General features: G+C 45.8%; 1 protein-coding gene across 2 annotated transcripts in view; it reads left to right on the forward strand.

The window, feature by feature from the left end:
- Window positions 1–19,709, forward strand: part of PHIP (pleckstrin homology domain interacting protein) — a 944,985-nt gene that overhangs the window by 776,756 nt on the left and 148,520 nt on the right. For both annotated transcript variants that reach the window (XM_029595577.1, XM_029595576.1), the window contains exon 31: window positions 1,167–1,292. In XM_029595577.1, coding sequence (XP_029451437.1) covers window positions 1,167–1,292 — 126 coding nt within the window. The remainder of the gene's footprint in view (window positions 1–1,166; window positions 1,293–19,709) is intronic.

Below are 19,709 nucleotides of genomic sequence, written 5' to 3' on the forward strand. Positions count from 1 at the left end.
CCGTACGAAAAAAGGACCACCTTTTCATCCTTTACAGCGGGAAGAGACAAGGGAAAGCGGCCTCGCGGGCAACCATAGCCCGCTGGTTCAAGGAAGTCATCAAGGCGGCCTACGTAAAAGCAGGCAAGCCACCGCCTCTACAGGTCAAGGCCCATTCTACCAGAGCCCAGGCAGTATCCTGGGCAGAAACCAGAATGCTGTCACCCGCCGAGATTTGCAGGGTGGCGACATGGTCCTCCATCCACACCTTTTCCAGATTCTACCGCCTGGATGTTCAGGCTCGGGAGGACACGGCATTTGCAAGGGCAGTACTAAGTGGATCACGGGCAGCCTCTTACCCGGTTCGGGAGTAGCTTTTATACATCCCATTGGTCCTGAGTCCATCTGCTACTTCCTAGGAAATGGAGAAATTACTTACCTGATAATTTCATTTTCCTTAGTGTAGACAGATGGACTCAGCATCCCACCCTTGGCTGCTGTTATGCATGCAATTCGAATGATTCAAGGGTAAGCCATGTTTTCATTCACTTAAGTCACCCACCCTACCGGGTGTCGACGCTTTCGGGTTGAGTACACTGGCGGTCTCCAGCTATAGTCAGTCAACCAGATCAAGTTAATCAAATTAATCAAGTTATAAAGTTTAACCAAGTTATGAAGTTAATCAAATTAGTCAGTCACACATATATCCACAATGCTTTTCGAGGAGAATACTGAAGAGCTGCATTTCCTGCAGGGGTATATGTACTAGGGGCTGACGTCAGATTGAAATCTGATCCGCCTCCAACTGCTATCAGGAGTACACTATACCCATTGGTCCTGAGTCCATCTGTCTACACTAAGGTAAGTAATTTCTCCATTTGATGATAAACTGCGACTTATACTTCCAATTCATATTTCATGCATGCTTTCAGTTTCTTTGATTTCATTCACTATGTATGGAGGGAGGGGAGTGGGGCCAGGCAGGCTTTTGAAGGGGCTGCTAGCATTAGTTTCTCTCCATTCAGCACAATATTGTGTCCTCCATATATAACTAGCAAGCTGTTATTCAGAGAACACATTATAGATGAAAATCTTTGCTTTATTTTGAAGTCAATTTCTATATGTTTTCTGTCAACCAAATTGTTTATATTGCTGTAATGACAATGTTTTCTTTTTTTTTTTCAAAGGCGTCTCTCTTCACTTATGTGGGAAGTTCGATACATTGAACATAATACACGCACATTTAATGAGCCTGGAAGTCCTATAGTAAAATCTGCAAAATTTGTCTCAGATCTTCTCCTGTATTTCATAAAGTAAGTTTTTGGATAAGAGTTCTTCTATTGTAAATTATTAGCTCAAGACAATTAGAGCAGCATTCTTTAATTATTACTCTACTATTAAGATCATCTCATTGGAGGATTGTAAATAGACCATAGCCTCCACTAGAAAGCTAAGACGACTCCTGCTCCACAATGTGATCCTGAGTAGCATAGCTCGGTCCCTCCAGATTTTACTCTGGTTTCAGCTGGGAAAAACCACATTGCTACTTTGTGCAGCAGCAGCCATTTTTTAGTTATAAATTTATTTGCAGTTTTCTCGCATCCTTCAATTTGTTCAGAGAACTAAATTTGAACAATTGTCTGAGCATAGTAAGATCCCATGTTACTATTTCAGCAGCACACAGAGCAATACCGAACCAAGTTATTGTTCTTATCCAAACATTGATTTGTCAAATGTACAAAACTACAGGGACCCAGTTCCATAACAAACATAAAACATGAGGTTATTTATTATATTTGTGACCTGCTTATTTGCAGAAGCACCATAAGAAAGGTACAAAAAATTGTATATACATAATATACAAATAGAATAATCAAAAAAATTGTAAAAATAAGAAATCAATACATAATGGAGCCTTCCTTTGAGCTCTTGTATTTCTTGACCTTGAATTCTATTTTCTGGGTAGCTGTGAATGTCACCTTTTCTACAGTTATTTGCTGACATGCTATGCTCAAGTTTTGTTCTGAAAGTTAACCTGCTTTTTCACAATAACCTTGATTACTTTTTGACTGAGGCTTTCTAACCCAAAGGAAGCAAAATCTCCTCTGAATGTTAACATTGAATTATTATTTGGAAAAGTCCTGCTTTTTCAGATAATCTGAGCAGCTCTGTTTTGGTTGGGATGGTTTTAGAAAAAAGAAATTACCTTTTAGATCTTCCATTGCCAGATAAAAGCTGGAGATCCACTTAGCCAGTCTGGTTTTTGAGATACCCATAATGAATATGCATGAGATGAAGAGTTTCAAAAGGCAAAAACTTATTTGTGTTTCAATATGAATTTGTTCAGCTTGGTGTAAGATTCTATTAAATAAAATATACTGTATTTTTCGCTCCATAAGATGCACCTAGGATTCAGAGCGGGAAAATTAAAAAAATAAATAAATAAAAATTGATGTGCTAAACCGGCTCTGTTCCCGGGCGTCTGTGTGTCTTATGGAACAAATTAGGGGAAGGCATAAAGTGTTGTTTTTTTTTGTCCTCATTCCTCATCCCATCCCTTTAAATTTAATTAACTGCAAACCCCCCCCCCCCCCCCCCCCCAAAGACTTGCCAAAAGTCCCTGGTGGTCCAGCGGGGTCCGGGAGTGATCTCCTGCACTCGGGCCGTCAGCTCCCAGTATTCAAAATGGAGCCGATGCTCTCGGACCCCCGCTGGACCCCCAGGGACTTTTGGCAAGTCTTAGGAGGGGGGGGGGTTGTAGTTATTTTTTTTTTGTTTGTTTGGTTTTTTTTTAATATTCGCTCCATAAGACGCACAGACATTTTCCCCCCACTTTTGGGGGAAAAAAAAGTGCTCTTATGGAGCGAAAAATACAGGAACTATTTTATGTCATGTTTTGTCATGTCCCATGTATGTAAGTAGTTGGGTATAGTGAGCTGAGTGGTCAAATAGTGTATTTGTTGTTTTATGTTAAAGTTTGCAATCCACTTTGTACAATGTGTTAAAAATGTGGAATGTGAGCGCTGCAAGAAAGGTAATGAGCCTACAAGCTTTATCACATAACATTCTCCTAGAGTGGTATCCTTGTCATATGTGGAAGAAACTTGCTTCCTAGTTGAGATTTGCCAGGCAACCACTTAGTTCCTTATATGCTTTTAGCAATCACTATTGGGGGGGGGGGGGGGGGGATAGTGAGTCTCTGCATTTGCATTTTTTGACAGAAAAGTTCATCAAGCCAAGGTGAACAATATTGTCTTGTGAGGAATACAATATAATTTGTTGAGGGAGGGCATCTATCTCTCATATTTGGGCTTTTAAAGCTGCAATTGTCCAAAAGAATCAATGTTTAAAATATTCACAGGGATAACCATGATAGTCTGGTGTTGCAAAAATGACTAACCAGTTTACTGAGGCATGAGCTTTCGAGGACAGAATCCACTTTGTTAGATATATAAAGCGAAGGTGGCTAAAATATATGGGGATGGGGAGGGATATAGAACAAAGAAGACACTGAATAAGCAGGCAGGATGTATAAACAAAATGTTAATAGCATTATAGTTCAAGCTACTGACAGCTGAGGTAAGTGAGAAGAGACAGAATTATCTGAGAACAGTTAAGTTGATATATAGTTGTAGTGTGCCATAAAGCCATTGTTTAAAATGTAAAGCTGCAGCGGGCACCTTAGATCACCAGTTCTGACTGTGCCCCATTGAACAAACGTTTTGGAAGCAAATCAGATTTTTTGGGATGAGTGATAACATAAGAATTTAGGTTCTCCCTAGAATGGAGTCTTTTCATGAGTCTTTAAATCTGGGAATTGAAGGGACCTATTATTTATAAGGACACTGTGTTTATATCAACAAAGGTTACATGATGTGCCTTTGGTACAACTGGCAGAGCCCAGAGAAAAAGCTTTTCCGCTGCTGTCCTTATTACACAAATCCTTATGCCACAAATCCTTCACTTGACTTATAATTTGAAGCCTTTCAGATCTATGCTGAAGGCATTTTTGTTTCAACAGGCTTTTTGTTGAGGAAGGTTTGCATTTGAGGTGGCAGTTTGTCTACTGCTCTAAGTTCAGTTTAAGATAATCATATGGTCCATTTGATTAGAATGTTGCTGTTCTATTTTTATATTTATATTTTTTTTACTCCATTATGTATGTTTTATTCTGTATGCCACTTAGGGCCCTGGTTATTAAGTGGCTTAAAAATGCTCAAATAAATACTTATAAAAAGGGGATCTTATTGTCATGCATGGATGAGAAATCACTTCCATTTTGCAGTGGAGAAATACACTGCTACACTCCATGCCTTGTTGCAATTAGAGAGCTTTGCTTTCAAGCAGGCCGATACAGTACCGATGCGTAAAAAAAAGTGCAGCAGAGCTGGGCGCCCACACGTTTGACGCACGCACATTTTAGTTCTCAAGCCACTCGATTCAGTATTCAAATTAGACACAAATCCCAGCAGCAGCAAAGGAGCGGCAAAAGCGCGCCTATGAAGCGGTAGGCATTCGCAATCCATTTTACTGTATAGAGCAGTATACAGCGCCTATACAGTATCCAGGGTGCGCTGGCGCCATACCTGTCATTTCAAATGTCATTCCAGTAGGTAAGTGGATGGTTCTTTTCTACAAGACCCTGCATGGACACCGGGGCCACTGCCCTGAGCATCCGGATGTCCTTGATCGGAGGCCACCCCCAACCTTCCATGTCCGGGCGCTTAAGGACGTGCAAGGATGTCTGGGCGTCTGTGAAGGTCGGGGCCTCAGAGCATGGATGCCCGGAAAGAGACTGGAACGCTGCCTTCCAAACTTCCATGGCCGCTGCCTTGAGCGCCCGGCCGGACGTCCAAGGTCGGGGCTTCTGTTCATGGATGTTCCCGCTTCTTTCTGGACATCCATGATCAGAGGGGAGGCCCCGCTGCCTTACAACGTCCATGGCTGGCTTGAGCGCCCGGCTGGACGTCCAAGGTTGGGGCCTCCGAGCATGGACGTGCAAGGACATCCGGACATCTGTGAAGGTCAGGGCGTCTGTGAAGGTCGGGGCCTCTGTCCATGGCCGCTGCCTTGAGCGCCCGGCCGGACGTCCAAGGTCGGAGCTTCCGTTCATGGACGTTCCTGCCTCTTTCCGGGTGTCAATGATCAGAGGCCCCGCTGCCTTTCCAGACGTCTGAAAGCTCTGCATGTGGACGTCTTCTGTTTGGGGTGATTTTCCCTTTTTATCCCATGTGCTCCACTTCTGTTTGGTTGATCTTGCCTTTGTATTCCATCTGAATACCACACTAACGCCAGGGTCAGGGTAGGCAGTAAATCTGGAGGTTAAAGACGCGGTAAATAAGCTGGTTAAAAAAGCGATAATTTGGGCGCGCGTTACAGTATCGGGGGGGAATAGCTAATCCGATCATTAACATATATACATGTGGCGGACAGAAATGGATACGCATCTTTTTCGTCAAGCGCTAAGGACGTGTAAAAGCCAATACTGAACCGCGCGTCCGTCTTACGCGCTCAAAACGTGTATCCAAAGCTGGTTAAAAACCGCGCAACCGCAGCCGCGCTTTACTGTATCGGCCTGCTAGCGTGTAGGCAGATGGACTCAGGACCAATGGGTTTATGCATCCCTGCCGGCAGATGGAGACAAAGTCAGGTTTCAAAGCTGACGTATCCCTAGATATATCACCTGCAGTGACCTCAGCCCTTCAGTATTTCTCCGTCTCCAGCAGATGTGAACATGCTTTCCCTTTGGGTATCACTGTACCATTTCAAAGAAGAAATTCTACTTTTAAATTGAAGAAAAGATTGAGCCCTGCTCTCCTGCAGTGATACCTAAAGTTCCCTCCCCCAGTTGAGAATTCCTGAGGTGATTTTCAAGATCCCTCAGAGGTGTGCCTTGGTCCAGTAGCCGGTTCCCAGCATGGACTTTGCTATTGAAGCAGCTGAAAGGCAGCGGATGCAGAAAGCAGAGTGTGGCGGTGATGGCCAAATCCCTGTCCCCCTCCCCCCGCAGCCGGAGAACATATCTATAGTATGATGCAGTGCAGCACTGTCGGGGGCAGGAACAGACAAAACACCATAAGGCAGCAGGTAATACCAGAGCCAGACAGCAGGGGGCACAGGTGAAGTGGAGAAAAACGACAAATCCCAGGTTCCTAGAACCACCACCTGACCTGTGGGGAGAGCCTGGAGGCGAGCAGGTGGCAGATTTAGAGACTGAGGCAGACACAGGTGAATCTATGGAGCTAGAGGAAGAGGGCGTGCCTACATGGTGGCAATGGCCAGAAATAGCCAGGGCCAGGAGGAGGAGGAGATGGAGGTAGGTTCAGAGGGAGAGGAATCCTCCAGTTCACACATGGAAACAGAGTAGCCTGAAAGGGGAAAGGTATAGCTTATACCTTAAAGGGAAGGTGGGACAAAGGGCTCTAAGGAGCAGGGCATGTTTGCTGTTTTAATATAGATGTTTTGGGGACTTAGGAGGTGCCTATGCTATAGCACTGGTTGTAAGGAGAGCCTGAGGGCTTGGGTGGGGGCTGGGTCATTGGTTCAGACCTGGAGCTACCAGAGGGCTGGCAGAGCGGGACGGGGCTGTTGGCAGAGCAAATGTAGGATACCCGTCTATTGCTTTATAAACTGCTTTGAAGGAAATATCTCTCTCTGTGTTATCTTTGGGTTTTGGGGCCTGTTGTACCCCAACTCCGTATGAGGCAAACCTGGAAGCCCCAGCAAAGCCAGGGCCTACTGAGACCTGAAATCAGGGAGTTACGGGTGGCTGACGGACTCCAGGGATATCTGGGACTCGCGGAAGGCCTGAACCCGAGACAACGGAGCGGCACCTAGGGCAGCCAGAGCAGTGAGCCTTCAAAATAGTCAGCCAGTAAGCGCTGAGCCCAGGTAAGTTTAAAAAGAAAAAGTAAATTAAATTAAAAAAAAAGAGAGAGAAGAGGATTTCCTCTGATTCAGTGAAGGGTTTCAGTAAGATTTCCTCCAGTCTCCTTGCTCGGCGCGCTGTACCAACGTCATTCTCAATCCCGTTGGGGTAAGGGGAAATGGGCTTCTGAGCGGGTGGAGTGGCCCCCCAATGGGCTTGGCCCCACTTGAGGCTTGGTCTGCACACCTCGTGGTAGGCCATGGCTGTGCCATCTTGCGCGCATTTTTGAGCCTGTATTACCCACCATAGAGCTTCGATACAAGTAGTACGTGTCTGATCTGCGCACTTGCTGTGCACATAATGTCGCACGCATACATACGCGCACACCTTACTAGGCGTAGAATACAAGTAAAGCTAGATGCATGGACTGTGTGTGCGTCTCGCTGCGACCAGCGTAGGCGCCCGAAATCTGTGCGCATAAAATTTACTCGTGAGCCATCTGAACATGCAATTACCATTGCCAATGGCTCTGGCAGCAAAGAAACATAAGTGCCTTTCTGTCTGTGCTGCTTGTCATATTAGGGCTGCACAGTCTGACCTGGGTAATTGCTTATGTCAGCACTGTGAGGACGCCCAAGGAAAGTTGGCCTCCCTGGACTTTGCTAAGCCCAGCTCCTCCCATTCAGAGGATGGGTCAGCCACTGCCTTAACCAGAAGTGCCATGGATCTGAGTAACTCCGGGACTGGGTCATCCTTGGGAGAGGGAAATGTAGTGGCACCTACCCCAGTACCTCCTTGGCTAGGCATGGACCCGGCCACCTTCTCTTTGGTGGAATTCTTTCCAGGCCTTCAAGCCTTCGTACAGGTGCAGTCTGCTACCTCACTTGCCCCTGTCCAGCTGGAACCTCAGCCAGTAAGCCCTCCATCTCCCAGTCCTATCGGCAGACCTCGAGGCATGCCTTGACTCACCAAGGGTATCCCTGGCAGGGTCCCGAACGGCACGGACGAAGAAGAGAATCCAGATTATTCCAGAATGCTAGTGCTGTGTCAGGATCGGAGCAGACAAGGTTGGGTAAGGAGGTCGATAGTGCAGCTGCAAGCTCATCACTAGGGTAGGATTTTCTGAATATTATGGTGGTGCAGTGAGTGGTGCTGCTTGGGGGAGGGACGTTGGTTGAGAGGAGGCATTCTATTAGGTAATAACCAGACCAGGGGACAGGGGTACAAGTGGAGGTAGAGGGGTGAGAACATTAGAGTTGATAAAGATCAGCTCCAGGGTGAGACCAGCTTTGTGTGTGGGGGATGCTATGATTTGCTGGAAACCTATAGCGTGGAGGGACTGAGTGAAGGTTTCGCATGATGAGAGAGGTAAGGAGTCTACGTGGAGATTGAAGTCTCCGAGGATGATGGCGGGGATGTCACTTTTTATCCAGTCAACAATGAATTCAATTAAAGTTGAGGGGTTAGATTCTAAGAAGGTGGGGGGGGGGGGGGGGGCATACACTAAACAGATTTGCAATGCATCTGATCTAAAAAGGCCTATTTTGAGATTGGGTGGAGTGGTTATGTGGGTGGGTTTAAGGTTTAGATGTTTCTTGGCTGCCAAGAGGATACCTCCGCCTCTTTTTTTTGGGCCTGTGTATAGAGAAGATTTCATAAGATGAGGTAGGGAGTTGGTTGATGAGGGCAGTATCTGAGTCTGTAAACCACGTCTCGGTGACAGCACAGATGTCTGGTTTGCAATCGATTAGGATATCATTGAGGATGGGTGTCTTTTTAGATAGGGATTGGTGAGGCCTAAGAGTTGTGTCAGTGGAGAGATGAGGATGGGGATTAGGGATTTGCGAAGGGGAGGTGGATGGATGGCGTGGGAGGGGAGTAGTCTGGAGCGTGGATGATGGATACAAGGGATGGGTAGTAAGCCATTGGGGACTATTGGCAGAACGCAGAGGGGATGGACAGTATGGGAAGTATCGGGGGGGGGGGGAGGTTGAAAAGGATAGGTTATATACAATGAGGGGGCTGTCATTAATATGTAAAAATGGTACAGCAGATGAATGGTACAGCAAATAAATGGTGCAGACTGGTATGGCAAATAAACACCGTGAGAGCTCTCTTGAATTGGGTGGTGAAGAACGAAAGGCTGCATAAAGCACAATGGTAGTTACAGTTGGTGGAGGAAGAAGTTCGGTTAGGAGTCGTCAGGTATGTCTGTGTGAGTTGAGTTCGTCATTGGTTCTGTGGTGAAGAGGTGCTCACTAAGGGGCGCACCAAGGGGCAGGCCCCTTAGGTCGCGCTCCTTCGTGTGCACGACGCCCAGTGCGTGGCACCGTGGAGAAAGCCCTGAATTTAAAGGGCTGAAGGTGCCTCCCTCCCTGTCGCTGACGTCAGCGCAGCTCCACTTACAATTGGCTGGAGCTCCGGTAAGGGGATGGGATGTCCGGGCCTCGTGGTCGGCGGTGGGTCTGCGGCCTGGAACGTCTGCTGGGCGTCTGCTTGGGTGGACTCGGCGATCGGGGCCGCAGAAAGGTAGGCAGGCGATTCGGGTGATTCGAGCCGGTGAGTGTGAGCGGATGATTAAAAGGGAGTAATTGGGAAAAGTGAAGGATGATGGCTGCAAGGAAAGGGGAGTGATTGGAAGCAAGAGTAATGTCAGTTTGGGGAATGTGCATTTCTTCTGTCTTTCGGGCTGATACAGTAAGGACACGTAAGAAAAAGTGCAGCAGTGCCGGGCGCCCGCTTGTTTGACGTGCGCACATTTTGGTTCACAAGCCGCTCGATTCAAATTAGCGTAAATCCAAGCGGCGGCAAACGAGCGTCCAAAGCGCGTCAATGAAGCGGTAGGCGTTCGCAATCCATTTTACTGTATAGAGCGGTATACAGCGCCTATACAGTATCCAGGGTGTGCTGGTACCTATCATTTCAAACTTCATTCCACCAGGTAAGTGGATGGTTCTTTTCTACATACCCCGCAAGGACACCGGGGCCACTGCCCTAAGCATCCAGACGTCCTATTGTTCGGAGGCCACCCCCAACCTTCCACGTCCGGTCGCCCAGCCGGACGTCCGTTCATGGACCTTCCCGCCTGTATCCGGGTGTCCATGATCGGAGGTCCCGCTGCCTTCCAACGTCCATGGCCGCTGCCTTGAGCACCCGGCCGGACGTCCAAGGTCGCGGCTTCCGTTCATGGACGTTCCTGCCTCTTTGCGGACGTCCATGACTGAAATGCCCCGCTACTGTACGGACGTCTGTGCTTCTATCTGTCTGGTTGATTTTCCCTTTGTGTTCCATGTGCTCCTCTTCTGTTTTGGTATTTTTCTATTCCATGTGCTCCTCTTCTGCTTTGTAGATTTTCTCTTTGTATTCCATGTGCTCCTCTTCTGTTTTGTAGATTTTCTCTTTGTATTCCTTGTGCTCCTCTTCTGTTTATTAGATTTTCCATTTTGTAATCCTTTTCTATGCTCTGCATGTGCTCCTCATCCTTGGCAGTCATTCTGTTCTTGATTATCGCCACAGTTTATGAACACAGAAGTGACATGCAATAAATTTTTGAAGGGAAATGCGAGCCAATTTTTTTAAACAAAATAACTATTTTCAAAAATAAACTATTTACAAAAATATTTTTCGCACGTATTTACCATTTTGGTAAGGGGGGGCATTGGGAAAAAAAGGGGAGGGACCATGCCATGGGGGAGGAGGAGGAGCATCGTCATTGATGTCCCTCAGGCGGTGCCCGTCCTGCAGGAGCCTGCGCCATTACGAGCAGGGACTGAGCTCATGCCATTGTTCGCAGGAGCTCAATTATCTCCTGCTGGCCACAGCGCAGATCGTGCAGAATGGTCACCACCTGCACTGTCATTCCCTCCTGGGTCGCCAGGCCGTGGGTCATCTGCGCCAGGAGGAGCAGCATAGCGTCCAGGTGCCCCTCAAGGTTTGAGGGTCCTTCCCCGGCCGCTGTGCCGCCCTCCGGCTGTTGACCCGCCCCGGGAAGCCCAGGAGAGACAGGGCCGACAACGTCAACGACGATGCCCTCCTAGTCTCCCACGGCAGGTGGGGCAGGAGAGAGTTGGGGCGGTAAAATAAGGGGGGGAGCTCATTAATGGAGGGGGCTTGATCTTGGGGTGGAGGGGGGCACGATCGCGTGCTCAGGGGACAGGGTTAGTGTCGAGGAGGCGTGCTACATGTCTTCCTCTGTCGATGTGTCTGAAAAGAGAAAAAGTGAAAGCGTTATTGCTGTCGCACATGCAAACATCCACAACAGTAGGAGGGAGAACTGTGCAACATTTTAAACAGGAACATAACCTCTACCATTACAGATAGTATGATATCTACAAATGCACATTTCATAGGCGTGCCAAATGGCATTAAACTTCCACATACTTTAACTATGCTGATGCTATTAAAGGCTCACCGTGGTGTTCTTCACCAGGAGTGTTGTCTTCACTGCTGCTACTGTCTTCCGTGGTGCTCTCTGAAAACAAAAATCGCAAAATTGTCACAGCTGCGCATGCAACGATCAAGAATGGTACAAATGTTCAATTTCTTCATGAAATTAGTAAAGAAGACCTTGCCACTTGCATGTCAACCATGACAATTGCTAACAGCACATACCCTCAGCTCTGTGGTGGGCCTTCAGGGCCCTCAGGTAATCTGGCTTCTCCCTCCGGATACATCTTGCCCGCTTCTTCAGCGCCTCAACCTGGCGGGAATAAAATTGAAATAGGAAACACATGTTGAAATAGAACGTTTACTTTACTTTTGAGGAAAAAATTACATCAAAACAATCAAGTCAAACATGTGAAGTGTCTGTTTTCTTTTTGTCACCCACAGCAACACAAAACTACTACCCAAATACTTCAAACAAGTCAAGTAACAGTTGTCCTATTGTACCAGTCAAGTACCAGTTGTCCTATTGAGGCAAAAATTAAATGAAAACAAACAAGTCAAACAAGTGAAGTGTCTGTTTTCCTTTTGTCACCCACAGCAATACTAAACAACCACTCAAATGTAATTTACTTGGTTCAAAAAAGTCAAGTATCAGTTTTCCTTTTGTCACCTACAGCAATACAAAAAAACCCCCGAGTAATTTTACTTGGTTTAGTTCCAATGTACTACAATATTACAAGAAACCGAGCCTACAAACTTACCTCCCTCGGGTACGAAGCCTGGGCGTTGTATTGGGCCCTGAGCGCCCACCAGGCCTCCTCGGCCCGGTCCTGGTCCCGCAGGCGCCTAGGGCTGAAGTAGAGGCGCCTCTCATCAGAGACGATTAGGGAGGTGAGTAGCCTCACATCGCCTTCAGCGAAATTCGGGAGCCTTCCTCGCGGCATGTTGTTGCAAAGCAATAACAAAATGGTCGTCCGGGCGTGGCATTACATGTGCAAGCGCCCTGCACCTGCTCCTGGCGTCCGTTGAGGCATCCCTTTAGTTCCCCCATTTCCCTACTGCCTCAAAGTTTTCAGGCGCTCAAGGCTGAAGCCTAGAATTAGGCATCCCTTTGGTTCTGCCATGTCCCTACTGCTACAGACTTGTCAGGCACTCAAGGCTGAAGCCTAGAATTAGGCGTCCCTTTGGTTCCGCCATGTCCCTACCGCTACAAACTCCCGCCATAGGTAGCCTGTGCTACCTATGGTGGGAATGTCCATATTCAGCTCAAGGCTGAACATGGACATTCCCGCCATAGGTAGCACAGGCAGATAAATGATTAATATGTAGAATAAATCAGAGCGATGAAGTACAATGAAAGAGCAACATCAGTATGGGGCCCTGGAGACAGGAGTGGCGCTATAAGACAGAATAAGAGCAGTTAGGAAAATGAATGTATAATAACTTACAAGAGAAATAACTTTTGATTATCCTTCGTCGGACTTCATGACCCCGTGCAATGTTGTCCGCTTCAGCTGCCGGTTCCACAGGCGGATCTGGTGGCAAGTTTTCGGCTACCTCTGCATCCACACCAAATCTCTAGCAAATGTTGTGTAGCATGCAGCAGGCAACAATTATGCTCACCACCTTTTCTGCACTGTACTGCAGGGCTCCCCCTGAGCGATCCAGACATTGAAAACGCCCCTTCAGAGCTCCGAAAGTGCGCTCGATCACGTTTCTGGTGCTGCCATGAGCCTCATTGTAGCGTTTTTCAGCCGCTGTGCTTGGGGACTGGAGTGGAGTTAGCAACCAGGGCTTACAGCCATAGTCGCCATCACCTATAGGATCAATAATCCGGAATGCATCAAAAACAACTTCACAGCGCCTAACATCATAAACACAACATCATAATCATAATTGTATACCGAACATCCCCAGACCTGAACACATGACAGAATCACAGGCAATAGACATTGTCACTTACCAAGTAGCCAACCTTCACCGTACTTTCCCTCTTGGAATTGGGTACCAAGAGACGAATGTGGCAGCTTCCAGGATACTTCGCTACAACATTAAGAATCCGAAGTTGTGCATCGCAAACGACTTGCACATTCATTGAATGGAAGTGCTTGCGATTCCGGAACGCACTGTCTTCCTCCGACCTGGGGGTAAACGCAATATGAGTGCATCGTTAGCACCCAAACCGTTCGGCATCCCCGCAGTACCCATGAACCCACTGTGGATTTGTTGCAGCACCGCTGGATCGACGATGTACTTCCTCATCCGCTTCATCATGGCCTTCAACACCTGTGACAGATACTATGAAATGGAGGCCTGTGTCATACCTGCAACAACACTCATGGGGTTTTGAAAACTTCTGGTACCAAAACAATTTAAGGCACAGAGAAGTTTTGTCAACCCTGGCACAGCATGGTGGCGATTGGCCAAGGGGTCTAGGTCGCACCGCAGATCTTCATAGAGGAACAAGATTGCCCGTGAGCTCAGCCAGTAGGTTCGGAGAACATCTCGCTCACACATGCCAAACAGTTGTCCGTGTGCGAATGAAACATCCTGGTCTGCCGATGGCCTCCCGGTGGCCTGGCCTGCCGATGGCACGCTGCTCTGCCTGCATGGAATACAACAGAGGCAAACACAAGAAATTCAGATTAATTGATGAACATACATAAGTCGTTTAACAGCACATACAGGGATAGATTTAGTAGCAGGGCAAATAGAAAAAGTTTACCAGTACATACATGGATCTGCAACACTGTGGATTCTCAAGTTTTTATTCTTAAATGAGCTATGCATTTTTAGCTAAGCTTTTACTATTCAGAAATGAGCTATGCGTTCTTATTTAAGCGTTTACTATAGTCAGCAGCCTCAGGTATGCCGAATTCTAGACACAGGAGGAAGGCTCCGTATAGTCGTCCATATAAGCATCCGTATAGGCATCTGCTGTCCCTTCCCTCCCCCGAGCCTCAGGACGCCTAGCAGATGCCGGATGAAGGCCTGGCGAGCTCCCATCTCTCCGGTGTCCGTAGAGGCATCCATGTCTGGATCCTCACAGACGCCCAGAGATGGATGGTACAATTGAACCCAAACAGGTCTTGCTGCTGGGTTCTCCGGTTGGCTGGGTTCTCCTTGCTGCTGGGCTCCCCTGTTGGCCTCTTCAATCTGCCGAGCATTTCTAATTCGAGCATTTCGCATTCTGCTTCTCAACCGAATGAAAAATAACGCCAGAGCCAGTATATGCATGTTGTCCATGGCGCTGTCCGGTACGAAGCTGACTGAACACCACACTAACATCAGGGTAGGCAGTAAATATTGAGGTTAAAGACGCGGTAAATAAGCTGGTTAAAAAGGCGATAATTTGGGCGCACGTTTCTGTATCGGGGGGAATAGCTAATCCGATCATTAACATATCATATACATGCGGTGGGCGGTAAAGGATACGCGTCTTTTTTTGGCAAGCGCTAAGGACGCGTAAAAGCCGATACTGAATTGCGGGTCCATCTTACGTGCTCAAAATGTGCGTCCAAAGCGGGTTAAAAAAATGGGCAACCGCGGCCGCGCTTTACTGTATCGGCCCGTTTGTTCTTTGCTTAGTGTAGGAGGATATGTGTGTCTGTTTCTAGCTCTCTAGTTTTGTACTGCATGTACAGTGGCTTTTTGAGGTTTCCATTCCAATTTGTATCCCCACATTTGTAATTTTTGATCTCTTATTCTGTATTTGGTAAAAGTCGGATCTGTATGTGTGACTGAGGTGAAGAATTTTACTAGTAGGTAATCAGTCTTCTTTTTTGTGTTTTCTTATTCTCAATAGCAAATGCATTGGTGCTGTACTGCTGCCTTTTCATAAGAAGGGCTTTTGCTGTTTGAGTTCTTGGAATTAGTGTTGCAATGGTATGGAAGGTTTGATTCACGTGTGCTGAGTGTTGGGGGTTTTTTTTTCATGTTTTATATTTTACAGTTTTATATTTTACAATGTGCCTGGTAGTAAGGGAGTTTGTGTTTCTGTTACTGAGATAGCACCAGAATCAGAATATCTTTTTTATATAGCGAGTTGTATTTGAAATATCCCAGTTCTGCTCTGCTTCCATTGTTTGGGAATGAGGGGGGAAAGCTGATGCAGGTTCCTGTGCATACAGAGTGTACATGTTTACATTTAGCCCCGTGATGGTCAAGTGTCCAGTTGTCACACCTGTAAGCATTATCTGCCAAGTGTGTCCCAATAGAAAAAAAGTGGAGGTACCACTGGTATATACTGTGATGTCAATTTACTCTGTCTCCTTCTGCTGCTAGGAATGCATAATCCACTTCTGGATTCTTCTGGTCGCCGCATCTCAAAAAAGATATAGTTGTGATGGAGAAGGTACAGAGAAGGGCAACCATAATGATAAAGGGGATGGAACAGCTCCCCTATGAGGAAAGGCTGAAGAGGTTAGGGCTGTTCAGCTTGGAAAAGAGACGGCTGAGGGGGGGTATGATAGAGGTCTTTAAGATCATGAGAGGTCTTGAACGAGTAGATGTGAATCGGTTATTTACACTTTCGGATAATAGAAGGACTAGGGGGCATTCCATGAAGTTAGCAAGTAGCACATTTAAGACTAATCGGATAAAATTCTTTTTCACTCAATGCACAATTAAGCTCTGGAATTTGTTGCCAGAGGATGTGGTTAGTGTGGTTAGTGTAGCTGGGTTCAAAAAAGGTTTGGGTAAGTTCTTGGAGGAGAAGTCCATTAACTGCTATTAATCCAGTTTACTTAGGGAATAGCTACTGCTATTAATTTCATCAGTAGCATGGGATCTTCTTGGTGTTTGGGTAATTGCCAGGTTCTTGTGGCCTGGTTTGGCCTCTGTTGGAAACAGGATGCTGGGCTTGATGGACCCTTGGTCTGACCCAGCATGGCAATTTCTTATGTTCTTATGTTCATCTGATTGTCCTAAAGAAAAGGAAATTATCAGGTAAGTAGTAATTTCTCATTAAACTGGAGTTCTACAAATGCACTACGTATCTCTGGGTTAAGCAGCATGGAATGCATCTACTCTTTGGGATCCTGCCAAGTATTTGTGGCCTGGATTGACCATTGTTGGAAACAGGATACTGAAGTTGATGGACCTTTGATCTGACCCAGTAAGGCAAATTTTATGTTCTTAAAGCATTTAATTCCAGGCTATAAGGGAACAAAAGGTAAACATTTTGGAAAGGGGTGTAGATTTTATATAACCACTGTATGATGCTCAGAACTCTCCATCACTTTTCTCATCCATTTCATTTTATTCATTCATTTTTCTATCCTATTTTTCTGTGAAAATATTCCAAACAAGTTCCAACAATAATACATACAATTTTGAATATATTTCATTAAATAAAGCTTTGTGGCATAGTTCCATTTTTATGGAAAAAGACATTATATAGTACCAACAATGGTCTACATAGTAAAACAGTAATGATGGTAGATAAAGACTAAATAGTCCATCCAGTCTGCCCAGCAAGTTGCTCATGGTAGTAGCTGCCATTATGTGTAGTTACCCCCATTCTTTCTGTTAAGGTTACTAGCTGCCATTCCATAAATTCTGTTAAGGGTAGTAACTGCAGTTCTGTGCAGTTACCCCCATACCTTCTGTTAAGGGTAATAACTACCTCTCCTTTCAGGTTACCCTCTTGCACCCCTTTCTTTATTTCTAACATCTGGCATTTAGGGATCCACAGTGTCTATCCCATGTCCTATTGAATTAATTTGTTCTTCCTCCTCACTACATCCTTTGGGAGAGCATTCCAGGCATCCACACCCTCTCCGTGAAGAGATATTTCTTGATGTTGATTCTGAGTGGTCCCCCTTGGAGTTCTTATTATGTGACCCCTAGCTGTACAGTTTCTTTTCCAACAGAAAATGTTTGAAGTTTGGCCATCATTAATCGCTTTCAGGTATCTGAAGATCTGTATCATATCTCTTCTGTACATCCACTCCTCCAGGGTATACATATTAGATCCTTCAGCTTCTCCTCATAAGTCTGACACAGACCCACACCAGTTTGGTTGCCTTTTCTGGATTACTTATATCCTGTCTCTATCTCTTTTGAGAGACATACTGCCCCCAGAACTGAGCACACTACTCCAGGTTAGGCCTCACCGAGGATGTACAGGGCTTTATTACCTCTTTTGTCTTACTCATTATCTCCCTATGTATGCAGCCCAGCAATTTTCTGGCTTTAGTGATTACCTTGTCATATTGCTTCACTGCCTTTAGATCACCAGATACTATTACCCTAAGGTCCCTATCTTGGTCCGTGCTCATCAGTCTTTTGCTTCCCATCGTATACAGCTCTTTTGGATTACTACACCCCAGATGCATGACTCTGTACTTTTTTCCATTGAATCCCAGCAGCCAAAACTTCGACCTCTCTTCAAGCTTTTTTAAATCTTTCAGTCTCTCTACTCCTTGAAGCCAGTCTACTCTGTTGCAGATCTTAGTATCATCTGTAAAAAGACGTTTTACCTTCTATTCCTTCCACAATATCACTCACAAAGATATTAAACAGGATTTGTCCCAAAACAGATGTTTGAGGCACTCCACTTAATACTGTTCTCTCTTCAGAATAGGTTCCATTTACCATTACAGTCTCCTATCAACCTGTTTGTAATCCACTCCACCACCTTGACACCCACTCTCAAGCTTTTAATTTTATCAAAAGCTTTGCTGAATCCCAAGTAAAACACACAGAGTGCTCTTCCTTAATCCAGTTCTCATGTCACCCAATTAAAAAAATCAATTTGATTCGTCTGACAGGAACTTCCCTTGGTAAATCCATGTTGCCTCCGTTCCAACAACCCACCGGACTGTAGATAATTCACTGTCTTTTCTTTCAGCAGAGTCTCCATTAATTTTCCCACACCCAGGCCTATAGTTTCCAGCCTCCTCTGTTACCGCTCTTGTGAAGTGGGAACACAACTGCTCTTCTCCAGTCCTGCAGCACCACTCCTGTTTCCAGGGATCTATTGAACAAGTCTTTCAGCAGACCTGCCAGCACATCTCTGCACTCCCTTAGCATCCTGGGATGTATCTCATCTGGCCCCTTGGCCTTGTTCACTTTCAGATTTCCTAGTTCCTCCCATACTTTCTCTTCTATAAATGGGGCTGCATCTACCCTACTTCTATCCATGGTGTTGACAAACCAGCACCGGTCTGTCTCAAGGTTTGTCTTTAATGAACACCAAACTGAAATACTTGTTTAATATTTCTACTGTTTCTTCATCTTTCTTCACACATTGCTCCTTGTCACCTTTCAATTTCTCTGTACCTCCTCTGGCCTTCCTCCTTCCTCCTATATCTGAAAAATATTTTGTCACCTCTATTTACCTCTTTGGTACTCCTTCTTCCGCTTTACTTTTTGCTTTCCTGATTTCTTTCTTTATCGCCCTCATTTTCTCCAGATGTTCTTCCCTGTCTTCCTCTTTTTGAGATCCTCTGTACTTCTTAAACACTGTTTTTTTTTGCCTTTATTTTTTCAGTCATCTTTGATGACCAGATCGGTTTCTTTCCCCTTTTACTTTTGTTTACTTTTCTAACAGAGATTTGTTGCCTTTGTAATAGCTCCTAGTTGTCTGACTTCTTTGTGAGTAGGGACGAATATACAGGCTACCCCAACACCACCAATTTCCAATAACTTCTACAACTCCAATATACCATTATTAGGTAATGAGGAACTGGACTGTCTTTTAAATATCACTCAAAGTATCACCAGCCAGCATATTTTAAATGAAACCCTAAAAACAGGAATTATGGCTAAAATAATAACCACAACCTCTGTATAATCTTGTATCATAAAAGTAACTGCCTCCCCAGATACCATTTGACCCAATGGTTATAACAACAGATTGCCAACTCCATGGATCCGGCTCAGCTCACGGTATTGCAGACCATTCCAGGCCTGGCCCAGCAGATCGCCGAACAGCAGACTGAGCTGGAGGGACTGACCGCTGCATTTAATTTGCTACACCAACAGCTGAACTCTCCTTCCACCTCAGGTAAAGAGGCTAAACCGTCAGAGGTGACTGTCAAGACGACTGTACCCCTAGCAGCTCCTACCCGTTTCTCGGGAGAAGTATGGAGATGCAGAGACTTCATTAACCAGTGCAGCATGCACTTTGCATTGCAACCTGGACATTTCCCCACAGCTTATGCGAAGACTACGTATATCTTATCCCTAGATGGACGAGCCCAGTCCTGGGCATCTTCCTTCACAACATTGAAGGATTCCTTGAACTGTTTAAATCAGTTTTTGATGACCCTGACTGATATTCTGTTGCAGGATCTTCCTTGGTTCACCTAAAGCAAGGGAGCAAGACCCTAGCTGACTTTGCTATTGAATTCAAGACACTGGCGTCTGAATTATCCTGGGACCCAAGATGCCTGAAGATGCTGCTCTTCAAAGGACTGAACACTCGCCTGAAGGATGAACTCCAGCCAGAGAGATGCCTGAAACCTTGGCT

The sequence above is a fragment of the Rhinatrema bivittatum genome, chromosome 3, assembly GCF_901001135.1.
Source record: "Rhinatrema bivittatum chromosome 3, aRhiBiv1.1, whole genome shotgun sequence".
NCBI classification, from domain to species: domain Eukaryota; kingdom Metazoa; phylum Chordata; class Amphibia; order Gymnophiona; family Rhinatrematidae; genus Rhinatrema; species Rhinatrema bivittatum.